Here is a 13,372-nt window from a genome sequence, read left to right as displayed (position 1 = left end):
CTTTCATTTGTCTGATGTTAATGGATTGATATTGCATCTAGAAAGTTTGGTCAGATATTTTGAACGATAACAATGAACAATTTAAGAAATAAATGTTATGTGTGTTTTGAATTTGAGTTCTCTCAGTATGATGCATCATACAAAAGCATGTTAACTTGTAACTGGTGAGCCTTAGTTCTGCTTCTGCCGCTTTTAATAATTTGCTGGACACATGTGTAAATCCACAATACAATTTATGCTTGATGTATCTACTTTATTACATTTGGTTTAAGGCTCAGGTTTAAATCAGTGACAAAAGAGATTTTGGCTGATATTAATTCTACAAACTGATCTAAGAGACAAAAAAGATGCTCCAGAATGGCAGAGAAAACAGCCATACATCGAACAACAACTGATTACTATTATAACATTTATGAGCATTTTCGTAGGTGTAAGTTCATTACTCACAATATGGAGAAATAAAGGAAGAAGTTATGGAGCACTATGATAAGACACAATACAAAAACAAGACACTGTACCTTGGTGTCTGTAGCACAGAGAATTTGGAGTATTTTTGACAAGTTAAAACTATGTGAGATATCAAGATTCAAAGCCAAGTATCTGCCTTTTGAGGGCAGTGAACTACGAACTGTACTGTTCGAGGATGCCTCACAGTCCAGCTTGGAGAGGGCAATTGGAGTGCACTGATGGCATCAAGGTCAAATACTAGTCTGACACAGTTTCAACTTCTTACCAATGTTTATTGCAGCCTATACTGTGCAAAACAACACAAATATTTCACCTCTGTCACATTCTGCTGACAGTCTGAATAATATTCAATATGTGATTCACCTTGCATGGTTTAAAAGCCAGCTGTGTTTCTCAAGGACCACCAGAGAGCCTGCAAAATTTGTAACTTACTGGACACAGTTGTCTTTTGTTTTAAAAAAATTAGCCAAGTCTCCCTCCAAAATTAGGAACAAACTAAGATCAAGATATACACTATTGCAGTGCAGTAGGAAATGTACTTTGTTAACAGATGTATTTAGTTTATGCATTTTACTTGCCATTATCAGTTTTGTTTATGAGGCTAATGGTCATTTACTTTTTCCCTAAGATAATGTTTGTTTTGTACTGTTTTTTGGCCATTTTTAATATCATGTTATTTACTGGCATATCAGTGTCATATCAACATACATCATCGGGAAGGGATCAGACACAAGACAGAGAGAGAGAGAGAGAGAGAGAGAGAGAGAGAAGGGAAAAATGGGAAGTACAACATGTATTTTTTTCCACTGGCTTCTCTCTCTTTTCAATCTTGGTCATACTTTATATTACATTTTAAATTCTTTAAGTAGACACTTTCTCTTCTCAGTGCCACCAGTACATCATTTGACAAAATAATTTCATGAAACAAACCTGACTGAGACTCAAACATTTTAATGTCATGTGACTAAACAGATGAAGCAATTCTTTACATGTAATAATGTTCAAAGTATAACAACCCACTAATTGTAAACCTGTGTTCCACTGCAACCATTCCCTATGTGTAACTGTCATACTTAATTAAAAATACAAGAAAAATTATATTATATACTGCACAGAGGATGTTTATTATATGTTAAAGACACCCAGTGAAGTAGTGTAAGGTGTATCACATACCAAGTAAACAAAAAAACTCTGTAATTTAAAAAATTACAGACAATCAAATTAGTGCCAAAGGCACTCAATAAAAGGCCAAGGCTGAAACAACTTTAATCATTTATTCAATGTCTGTTTTTCTGCAGGAATAAACAGAACAGATTAAACAAAAAGCACACACAACATAAATACTTAAACTTTTTATCAATTGCCAGTTTTTGTCAGCATGTCCTGTTTACTGCAGCTCTGTATGCTTATTTTTCTCAAGTCGCAGGATATCAAATGACTATCCTACATTGCATTACACATTTTTTTATTCAATTAACGAACTGATCTCTCATGTAAATTTGTATACCTTTACAATTTCCTTAGTGAGTTACATTCCATTCACAACTAAACTCTCCCTGATGTCTTTGGAGCATGGTTTCCTTCCTTTATACAAAATTTGTAATCAGAATGAGGGGCAATTACATTCACATTAGAGAAAAAAAGGGTGGAAAATGACACAAAAAGTTAGTATTCAGCATGAAAAAGCAATAGGTTTTAAGAAATGTTAAATGTAATAGGGGTAGAAGATTATAAATTCTGCTTTAAGGGAAAACTATTCTGTAAGTAATAACTGCTACCATTTTTCATATATTAAATTTTTTATAGTCTGAAACATCAATTTTAAATTCTGACACACATATTTGTTTGTTCACAACTGTTGAATCATTTTATGTGTACAAACTACAGCTCAAATAAATGTTCCATGTTATGACTGGACTCAATGAAGAAACTGTGTTTACAGCTCAGTAACCAATGAGATTAACACTGTAATATTTTGGACACAGATGAAATACTCTTTTCTTTTTTGTAACTATCAAAAATGCTCCTTTCACTTACTGGTTTTAAACAGTTACAACAAATAATACAATTTTCTTAACAATTATTAGGCCTATCATATCACCAGTAGGCTTTACAGTACTCAAGGACACTTTAATGAAAACTTATCACAGGTGTATGTACTACACAGTACAATTAACAATGATGAAACATATCCAGGAACAAAATGTCACATTTCATGACAAACATTAGCTTGGAATTTATCTTCATTGTACAATGTACAAGTATTATTTCAAAATGTTTGAATACTGGAGCACGGAAAAAAAAACCAAAGGATTTTAAAACTCAGTAAACATTTGACATCACAATAATCTTTGGGAGTTCTGAATAAAAAATATTGTGAAATATAAGAGAACAGGTTCACATTGCGCAACTTCCTTTCAGAGGTGCACTGCTCCCACAAGAAGAAGAAGAAGAGGAAGAAGAGAGGGAATGAAAGTAAGGGTGGCTGCAGTAAACTGTAGGTGTATTTTTGTAAAAACTCAATGAAATTTGTTGTATAACAACAACATGTAAATACTAAACAGGGTTCCTGACAAATTGATGTATTTAAATGAAATTTCTATTAAGTACATATCTGAATCAGTTACAAATGGACACCTCACATCCAGTGAACACAGTAAAATTGTGATGCATGCTAAATGAAACTGTGAGATCATTATTATAAGGTGACATAACTAAACTTGTTAAATCATAGTAACAAATTTTAAACAATAAATTGCAACTGCAACAATAACATTTTCAACCACTATCTTTTTTACAGAAAGAGACAACACACAACAAATTACACATAAAAAGTTACGCTATCATAAACTGAAACACAACAGTGTATGATACAAAATAGAAAACAAAAACAAGATAAAAAGCAGTCTAATCACAATTATTAATCAAGTTCCTCATGTCATTCATGTAAAGTAATGTGAGATTGCTTTTTTAACAGGTGGCATTCCATAATGACACTGTATTACATACAGAAGAAGAAAATGCTGTTACACAAATGCTGCTGCATTTTTTTACAAACTACTCACTCTCACCAGACAGAGTGAAGCATCTTAACTGCCTCTGTCAGGAGTCTTATAACAATTCACTGTTACTTCTGCTGTCTGGTGAGAAAAAAAGCAATCTTCATCAAGATATATACTGTAACTTTCAATGTATGCCCTCAACTTGGTGTCTTCCTTAGCAGGTACTGCCAATCTTGTCATCAAGTTTTTCATATAAAAGCTAAAAGTGTGATGAAATGGGGAATGCACTATTAAAAAAACAGTTACAGCAATATGGTACTACATGCATTTGATTGCTGCAATCACAGTGATTAAAGATACCACAGTTCAAGAGTGCTGTTGATGCAGTACATACTGAATACCGTTACACATAACAGTGACTGATGCACTGTTTTCATATACTCCACAGAACCCTAACTTATAGAGAGTGGTAAAATACTCTCTAATTTCATCGGAACACACGCAATAATTACTGCTTTGCAGTACTGCCACCACTCAAAAAAATACTTCAGGGAGCAGAGAATTACATCAAAACTCCTGTGAAACTCACATAAAGACATTCACACAGTACTAAAGCTGATAAATATCAGCTACAGGAATAACCATCCTTAGTTACACACTTTTATTCAGCTCCTTTCTATTCTATTTGGCATCACTGTATAATCACCACAGTCACATACTAAGTACGTGTTACAGATGCCCATGTTATAGTGAAACTACATGCAGCCATAGTTGACTGATGATGTGTTTCCAGGTACTAGACTCCTTCATCCATGAATGGCTGCTGTCAGGAGGGGGCAAAGAATTCCTGCAGCTTGCGAACTGTGCTTCGGTCCAATGTACAGAGATCAAAATCAAAAGTCTTCTTCGTTATCTCATACTGGCCTGTTTCTGCAATAACCTGTTATGGGAAAAGAAAATTACTACTTGCATTCTTCACATAATATCTCAAAAATTTTTTAAAATGTTACAAAGTGAAATTCATGATAAAACAGAGTGTATGAATCCTGCTTGTCTGATGGCCCCTGTGTTTTATGTTGGTGCATAAGTTCGTAGCGTTATTGTTCTGCATGTTAGTATGCCAGATGCTCTGTATTTATTTATTGATTGTAATTTTTTCTTTGTAGTTTACTGATGCTATTTGAGTTTACATACTGCTATTCTGTCATTTGGAGATAAAGTGACTAGAGCTGTGGACGCTAGAAGATGGACAGCCAAGTGAAGAAATTGGAACATTTCCAACATATTCTTTTGCTTAGCTCAAAAGAAGGGTGACAGCAGTGTAGGAAGCCAGAAACACTTGTGCCATGTATGGGCATAATGCCACTGGGCAGAGCACAGGAAGAAACTGGTTTTCACATTTTAAGGAGGATCATTTTGGAATTAGTGACTCTCCATGCTCAAGAGGACTTCTAGGGTGTGATGAAGATCATTTGAGTGCATTAATCCACAATGATCCATACTAGTGTACTCAAGAACTGGTAAATGTGATAAACTGTGTAATCATTCCACGATCATGTGGCATTTGCATGCAATGAGAAAAGTTCAAAAATTGAGTGTATGGGTACTAGGGCTGTTGATATTTTTAAAAGTACTGGGAATCTAATATATCGATATTTTAGACACCATCATTATCAGCTCTCCACATATCGACAAAAGGTATTGCGACATATTGGCCTAAAAAAATATCGGCTGCACAATGCAAATATACTGCCGGTTTTATAGCTGTATATTTAAGTATTGATTTATTATTAGATATTCTGTACATCAATGTGCTAACAGCCTGCCTGTACCCCTTAGAGCAAGAATTGAGAGAAAAACATTTAATCTGAAAATCTGTAGGTTAATAATGGGACTCTTTACAGATGAAAACTTGTATTACAATTTTTTTTTGGTCAACTGTTGTGTTGTTAATTAACAACTGTGTACATTGTGCATTGTCATGCAATATTTCACTTCAGGTAACCTCTCATACCTTATTTTCTTAATCTGTCATTGGCTACATGTTGAAATGATACTCTTAAATTAAACTGTGTGGTAAAGCTAAATGTTGCAGTTTCTGTTATTAGTGCCAAGCACCAATTACATCAGCATTTCCCCTCACATGTCCCCACTACCGCAAAGGCCAATCTTGTCATTTAGATTTTTGTTCGTCATTTTCAGCAACTGGTTTTTAAAGAATGCTGATGTGAAGAAATAGCAAACAAGTTGGATTAAAAATTGTTTTTTAACGCAACTGGTGTGCTATTTCATCACATCGAAAATCTTGTTATTCCATTCACACAGCTAACCCCCCCCCCCCCCCCCCCCATGCAATTGGACTACTTCTTTTGTGCCATCTATATTTGCTTCAAACAGTCAAAGAGGAAGACATGATGAAAACTCAACTAGACATGATGAAAACTCAACATAAAATAAAAATATCGGCACTCAATATTGTCATATTGATATCGACATATTGGGAAAGAACATTTCATTGACATATATCGATATTTTCTGGGGGAAATATCAATACATCCATATTTTATAAACAGTCCTAATGTGCACCGCATGCTCTAAGCCAAAATAACAAAAATCAGCAGAGTGGCCATATGTGCATTTCTGCTTGCTCATCATCAATTGGCTCGTGAACATAATTGACCGTTTCTAATCTGTAATGTTACTGGTGACGAGAAATGGTGTCTTTACGCTAATGTAAGGAAAAGAAAGGAACGGTTCAGCCCAAACAAAGCAGTAGTAAATCCCCATACAAAAGCCACAAAAGATAATGTCATGCATTTGGTAGAACAGCAATGGTGTGGTGTACTAAAAATTACTCCCCCACATTGTAACCATCACTGCTGCCATTTATTGTCAACGACTGAGGTGTCTTGCTCATGCAATCCAAGAACAACAACCAGGAACAGTGTGTGAAGTGATGCTTCTCAACAATAACACCTGCCTGCATTCTGATAGACTGACAAAAAGCAATATACGGGAAATGAGTTGGGAAGTCATTTGGCACACACCTTATTCACCTGATTTCACACCCTCAGATTTTCATCTTTTCTGCTATCTATTGAACAACCTTCAAGCAACTTTTTTTCTGGATAATAAAGCACTCCGAACATGGCTCAACAAGTTCACTGCCTCAAAACCACATGATGTCGACAGTCAAGGAACCAAAAAGTTAGTCCAGCACTGACAGACTGTTGTACATAGTGAAGGAGAATATATTGTTATGAGTGTCTGTTGTGTTTATTAAATTTATGGAAAAACACTATGAACTTATTCACCAACCTAATACTTTTGCACGAGGCAGGCAATTAAGTGTGTTTAGGTTTCATCATGTCACTTACAGCATCTATAATATGTAACCAGCATAAAATTATAATTGTAGGTGATATTAACATAGATATATGGCCAAAGAGAAAAAATGTGATTCATGTAGTTTATTCTCTGAAGTTATTAAACTATTATTGTCTCAATGAAAAGCCCACCAGACTAAATGTGTTTCTGGATAATATAATTACTAATGTACAAGAGACGCTCTTGAATGCAGATGTTACAGAACTGTAAATATCAGGGCAGTGGCTTCGATTGGAAAGCTCAACTCTCTATATTGCTGAAAGACATGTGAATATTGACTTCAGTGTAAACAATTATGACAGATCAGTCAAAAGAAATGGATTGGTCCCATATAATGCATAATAATAAAACAACTGATAAATGATTTTCCATTTTCCTAATAGAGATTAAGCACTTAGCAGAAAAGATGTGCCCCGCTGTAATCAAAAGATATTACACGTAAGCATCATCATACCAACAGTGGTACACCCCAAAACTTAATACACTCAGGAAACTACTATTCATTATGAAAGATAAGTCTCACACAACTGACTGGGGAAAAAAAAAAAAAAAAAAAAAAAAAAAAAAAAAAAATAATAATAATAATAATAATAATAATAATAATAATAATAAAAATAACTGCTTAGTACAGTGCAAATGAAGTTTACATTAAATAAATTAAAGCAGTGTGGAATGTCATTAAAATGGAAATTAATAATACAAAATAAGGAAAGCAGTACCTCTATTGACTGTGTTACACTCAATGAATATTTCTTGAATTCCACACTGCACATGGAAGCCCTGCTCACTCATGCCAAACAAACAAGTAAGAAATTTACTCAGAACCTAATCATTTTAAATAACATTCACAGATTGATACACAAAACAAGCAGTTCAAATAGAAGATTATTTTGATTTAGTAATTTCATAACAAAGCTCAAAACGTTACATCATTACCTATATAAAAAAAAGAGGGGGGGGGGGGGCAATAAAAACCTCACAAACATCTACAGACCCATTTCAATAGCACTTGTCACAGCCAAGATAATAAAAAGAGGGGGGGGGGGGGGGCAATAAAAACCTCACAAACATCTACAGACCCATTTCAATAGCACTTGTCATAGCCAAGATAATAAAAAATTGTATGCACAAATAGTAGAATGCAACAAAATTTTAAATGAACGACAGCTTGGATTCAGGTATCACCTGCCAACTATAAAAGCAATTGAAGCTTTGGTGAATAATGTTTATCCAGGGTACAGAAAAGGGTATCTATGTCTGGCACCCTTATCGATTTAAGCAAAGCATCTGCCTTAGTGTCACACGACATAATCTTCAAAAAGTTAAAATATTGTGGCATAGATGATAAATCACTCAGTCTATTCAATCTTATTTCAGCAAAGGGTTACAGCTTATGTATGCATATATGCAAAGAACAGCAATACTCCCAATAAAAAGAGATTCTGTTATTGGACATTTCCTGTTTATTATCTACATTAATAAGTTTTCAAGTTACATACCGTGTATGTCTCATGACTCCACATGTAACACAACAAAATCATACAGAAGGTGCAACATATGTGAGGTCTCACCTCACCCAAAACAAAATAGTGCGGGTGAGACAGTTCTAGTCCATGCTTATAGAGGCTCAAGTCGCCGGAAGACTAAGCGATGGAGACTGTTCTGTGTGCACACTTCCTACTTCCAATCTCTAGTGGCCAGCCTACAATGATACAGTTACAGTTGATTTAAGTACACATGCGTGGTAACACTATGCTTGGCACACTCACTCTTACACGCAATGGTGCAATCACTAGCAGCAGGACACAGAACAGCTCTCCCTTGTGCAAAGAGGGCACCCAGGCGACGAAGGAGAAGCTGGTGGCCTGATGAGACACACACCCATGGTATCAAGAGCAGCGGCAGCCGGTGCTGACAGAACGAAATGCCAGGTGGACACCGGAGCATAGAGCTGGAATGCGCAGAGACATGGGCATGTCCAAGGGCACTGCACCCATGTGGTGCTTGCACCTGCGAACCGGTAGCTTCCAGCTGTGAGTGTGGGCGCAACTGATCAAAGTGGCACTCCAGTAGCCTGTCGGCTGTACTGACGTCACAAAGATGGCACTCCGGTGGCAGACAAATATGACCGGTACCCTCTTCGACCAGCGACCAAACCCTTGTGTCCACACCGGTGATCCTGGCGTGAAGCAGTTGGACGAACCCGACCATGGCATGTGGGGCAAAGGCTGCTGTTAATGGTGTAGTGTTCTTGGCTGCCAGCCATGAAGCAACACAGCCGGGCCTCTGCTGCACCATAGGCGTGAAGCAATGGCTTAGCAGAAAATGGATACAGGTGTCGTCTGGAGAAGAATACACAAAAAACTTTTTCATTTGGGACTTGAACGTAGGCACTAGTCTTTCCAACTCAACATTTGATTGAGGGTGGAATGGCGAAGCCATAACAAGATGAATGTCGTAATGGGAACAAAACAATTGAAAGATGTGTGAAGCGAACTAGGACCAAATATTGTAAACTAAGATACAGGGCAAGCCCTCAACAGAAGAATCCTCAAAAGCATATCAATTGTTATCGAAGCTGATGTTTGCACACACTGGAGTATGTAAGGAAACTGGGAAAATGCATCCATAACCAAGAGCCAATAGGTATTCAGTAAGGGACCTGCAAAGTCTACATGAATGCATTCCCATGGCTGGTGTGGAGCGGGCCAGGGGAACAGACACACCCTGGGAGCTGCCTGTTATTGGGCACACTGCTCAGAAGCCGTGAGAAAACAGACAATTTTGCTATCACCCTGGCCAAAAAAACATGTCTCCTGGCTAACTGTTTAGTGTGTGAAGCTCCCCAATGGCTCTGATGGAGAAGGTGTCTCGTATGAATTGTGAGGTTGAGACAAGAAAACCAAGGGTTTATGGTAAGTAATAGGAGCAGTACAAAAAAAAAAAAAAAAAAAAAACATGAAATTTCTGGAGAGCACAGACTATGGGAAAAGGCAAATGCAACAAGTTATTCACAGCCGTCGGTATATCATTGCGCTGGGACCGCGTCGAAACCGCTCTGTGAGGTGTTAGTCCCAAAACTCTGTGCTGGTTCAGAGAGAATGTAGCTACACAAGGGGCCAAGAGTAGTTTGGATTTCAACATCTGAAAAGCACGTTCACAATCTGGGCTCCAGCAAGAAGGTACATTCTTGTGTAACAAGTCGTGTAACGGTTGGATCAATGTGGCCACCCCTGGCAGGAATTTGCAGTAGTAGGCTATCTTCCCTAGGAAGGCCTGAAGCTCCTTCAAGGATGACAGCCAAAGCATAGGTTTAGCAGTAGAGATGTGGTCAGACAGAGGGCGAACCCCATCCCATGAGACCTCAAGCTCCAAATAAACATAAGAAGATGGGAAAAACTGAAATTTCGTGAGGTTAAACTGTATGTCTGCTGACCATAAGGCAGAAAACAATGTGCAAAAATTTTTCAGGTCATTGTCCGTGGAGGAGCGCATGACAGCAAGATCATCCAGATAATTAATGCAACCCGGGTTGAGCATAGTCAATTGCTCTAAAAATAACTGAAAAATAGCTGGGGCATTAGCCACACCAAAAGGAAGGTGCAAATATTGATAGAGACAAAGAGGAGTACTCAAAACCAGAACTTGCCGAGGCCCTTCATCCACAGGAACATGCAGAAACACTTCAGACAAATCAATTTTAGAAAAGTATGGCCAATCAATATTTTCACCAACAGTTCCTCCTGATGTGGGAGAGGATACATATCCATGATCGACTCTGCTTTGATAATAGTATTGAAGTTTCCACAGGAGCAAAGTTTCTCTGACGGTTCTGAGTTACAACCTGTGGAGAAGACGATTCACTAGCCGTAACAGGTTGCATGTACCACCACTAGAGATTGAAGCCTGTCCAATTCCGATTTCACTTGATCTTTCAGTGCAACAGAAAAATGACACATATGACAAAAATGAGGCTGAGCCGTCGATTTCAAAGAAATATGAGCAGAAAGATTCGAAGCACACTTTATACCTTCCGAAAACTCCTCACAGTGTTTCCAATTGAGAATGCGGTACCTGATCGGACACCTGAATAAGTTCTCAACACTGGCATCAGCAAACACCTAAAATGTAATGGAACAAACCACTCTCTTGTAGAGGCAGATGCTGTCAAGTGTCCCAACAGTGCAATGTTCTGTTTAATACAAGTGACCAGCTTCAGTATGACCGATGTCAATGGTGGCAAACCTAAACTCACATAGGTTTGAGAATTCAATTACATAACTGCGGCACCTGTGTCCACCTGTAGCCACACTTCGTGAAAAACACGTAGCTCGTTAAACAACTTGGGAGAAGTCACAAGCATTGGAGTCACACAATAATGTCCATGTCCACATCCTGAACAACTTTCAGCGAACAACACACTGAGAAAATGTGACCTTTCTTCTGGCAAGCATTACAAGTGGCCCAGCGCTTATGGCGTGCCGAACATTCATGCTGGACAAAATGGATTATGGAAACAGAGAATGCTGAGCTGGCACTGTGGTGGTTCAGGCTGCTTGGATCAAACTTGGGCTGCTTGGTGCCAGGCCACATGTTAACCACTGCCATTGCCACTTCCTCGTGCAAGCTATCTGTCATCCTAGTGTGTGCACTTGCGACACTACTGCCACATTGCCCCACACTTCAGTTGAGAAACTTCAAAAGACTGTCCTATTTGCAAAACTTCAACCAACGAGGAGTTTCACAGAGTAGAGCTTTCTGGCGCACTTCCTTGTCCGGAGCTAAACAGATAATTGTCATGCACCAATGAATCTGCATCAGAGTCATTGTGAGCATCAGAAACAAACTGACACTTTTGGCTACAGCCCTGAAATTCGCTGGCCAGGTCCTGTATGACTGGTTTGGTTTCTTACAGCATTGGTAGGCTCCAGCTCATGCTGCTATGACACGCGTTCATATGCAACTGTAGTTGAACAATAAACTGCACATATGATCAAAAGTAAGAGCTATCAGTTTTTGTAAATGGGCAAGCTGATACAGTAATTGATACACCTTAGGTGGAATCCACAAGAGGGATAAGACTGCACAAATTCGAGTCTGTCACAATGACCACCAAAAAAATGCTGTATGAATCTTTTTCATAAGCTTCCCAATCCTCAGCTGAATCATCATACGGAGGAAAAGTGGATGGATAGACCAGTGGAGTGGCATCCCATCTGTTAACTGAAAGTGACAAAGTGATCTCTGCTGAAGTAAGCTGTTCAATCATGGCCGGCAGCATGGCGTCCACAATGAATGAAACTGATGAAACTGCACTTAAAGACTGCACATACAGAAACCATCCCGTCCTCTGCGCCAATTGTGTAGTAACCAAGAAATACATGAAACCGATCCAAGTAACACAAATATGGCTTTATTCATAAGTCTCTGAACAATAACAGAATTAATCCTCTTGTGCTTCCACATGTAACAAGACACAAGAATCATACAGAAGGTGCAACATAAATGAGATGCAGAACAACTGAGATGAATGGTACAAACTAAAAGAACATAGTAATAGTGAGTCAGTGCTACTTCGTGTGTATATAGGCGTAAGTTGCTGGTATACGGGGCGGCAGAGACCGTGCCGTGAGTACGCTTCCTACGGCCCACGCTGATACAGTTGTTGGTTAACTTAAGTACACATGCGTGGTGACATGCACTCGGTGCACTCAGTCTCACACGCACCAGTAGCAGGATAGGGCAGTAAGAGTATACTACATACTGATGACATGACACTAATAATCACAGGTGAGGATTTACAAAGTATACTAACAATAGAGAAACAGTCCAAATGACTAATTACTCATACGAATAAACCAGATAAAAGCAGAAGGAATCAGTTTTAATCCAAAGATAACTAAAAACTCTCTTGGAAAGAACACAATAATTATCATTGTAGCAAACAGTTGTTAATCCACTCATATTTTGCTTCCTTCCATTCCCATTTGCAATATGGAATGCTGCTCTGGGGTAATTCCCCAGGAGCTAAATATATTTTCACAGGGCAGAAAAAGACTATCACGTGTTTTATTATGATAAGCACCTATACAGTCCAGCAGAAACTGCTTCAAATGTCTTCGCATAATGACAATACCTAGCCTGCATATTTATAAATGCTTAATATATGCTTGTCGTTGGTGGGGAGGCTTGCATGCCTCAGTGATACAGATAGCCGTACCGTAGGTGCAACCACAATGTTGAGAGGCCAGACAAACGTGTGGTTCCTGAAGAGGGGCAGCAGCATTTTCAGTAGTTGCAGGGGCAACTGTCTGGATGATTGACTGATCTGGCATTGTAACACTAACCAAAACAGCCTTTCTGTGCTGTTACTGTGAACGGTTGAAAGCAAGGGGAAACTACAGCCATCATTTTTCCCATGGGCATGCAACTTTACTGTATGGTTAAATGATGATGGCGTCCTCTTGGGTAAAATAGTCCCCCATTCGGATCTTTGGGCGGGGACTGTTCGTTGA

At 38.3% G+C, this 13,372-nt stretch overlaps 1 protein-coding gene across 3 annotated transcripts in view; it reads right to left on the bottom strand.

Annotated features, from left to right (window-relative positions):
- Nucleotides 1–1,116: 1,116 nt before the first annotated feature.
- Nucleotides 1,117–13,372, bottom strand: part of LOC126095767 (protein AF-9) — a 112,950-nt gene continuing 100,694 nt past the window's right edge. For all 3 annotated transcript variants that reach the window (XM_049910571.1, XM_049910572.1, XM_049910573.1), the window contains one exon: nucleotides 1,117–4,410. In XM_049910571.1, coding sequence (XP_049766528.1) covers nucleotides 4,297–4,410 — 114 coding nt within the window. In that variant the 3' untranslated portion in view covers nucleotides 1,117–4,296. The remainder of the gene's footprint in view (nucleotides 4,411–13,372) is intronic.

This window comes from Schistocerca cancellata, chromosome 8, assembly GCF_023864275.1.
Source record: "Schistocerca cancellata isolate TAMUIC-IGC-003103 chromosome 8, iqSchCanc2.1, whole genome shotgun sequence".
NCBI classification, from domain to species: domain Eukaryota; kingdom Metazoa; phylum Arthropoda; class Insecta; order Orthoptera; family Acrididae; genus Schistocerca; species Schistocerca cancellata.
Note: the sequence above shows the minus strand (reverse complement) of the source record. Positions and strands in the feature narration are given on the sequence as shown.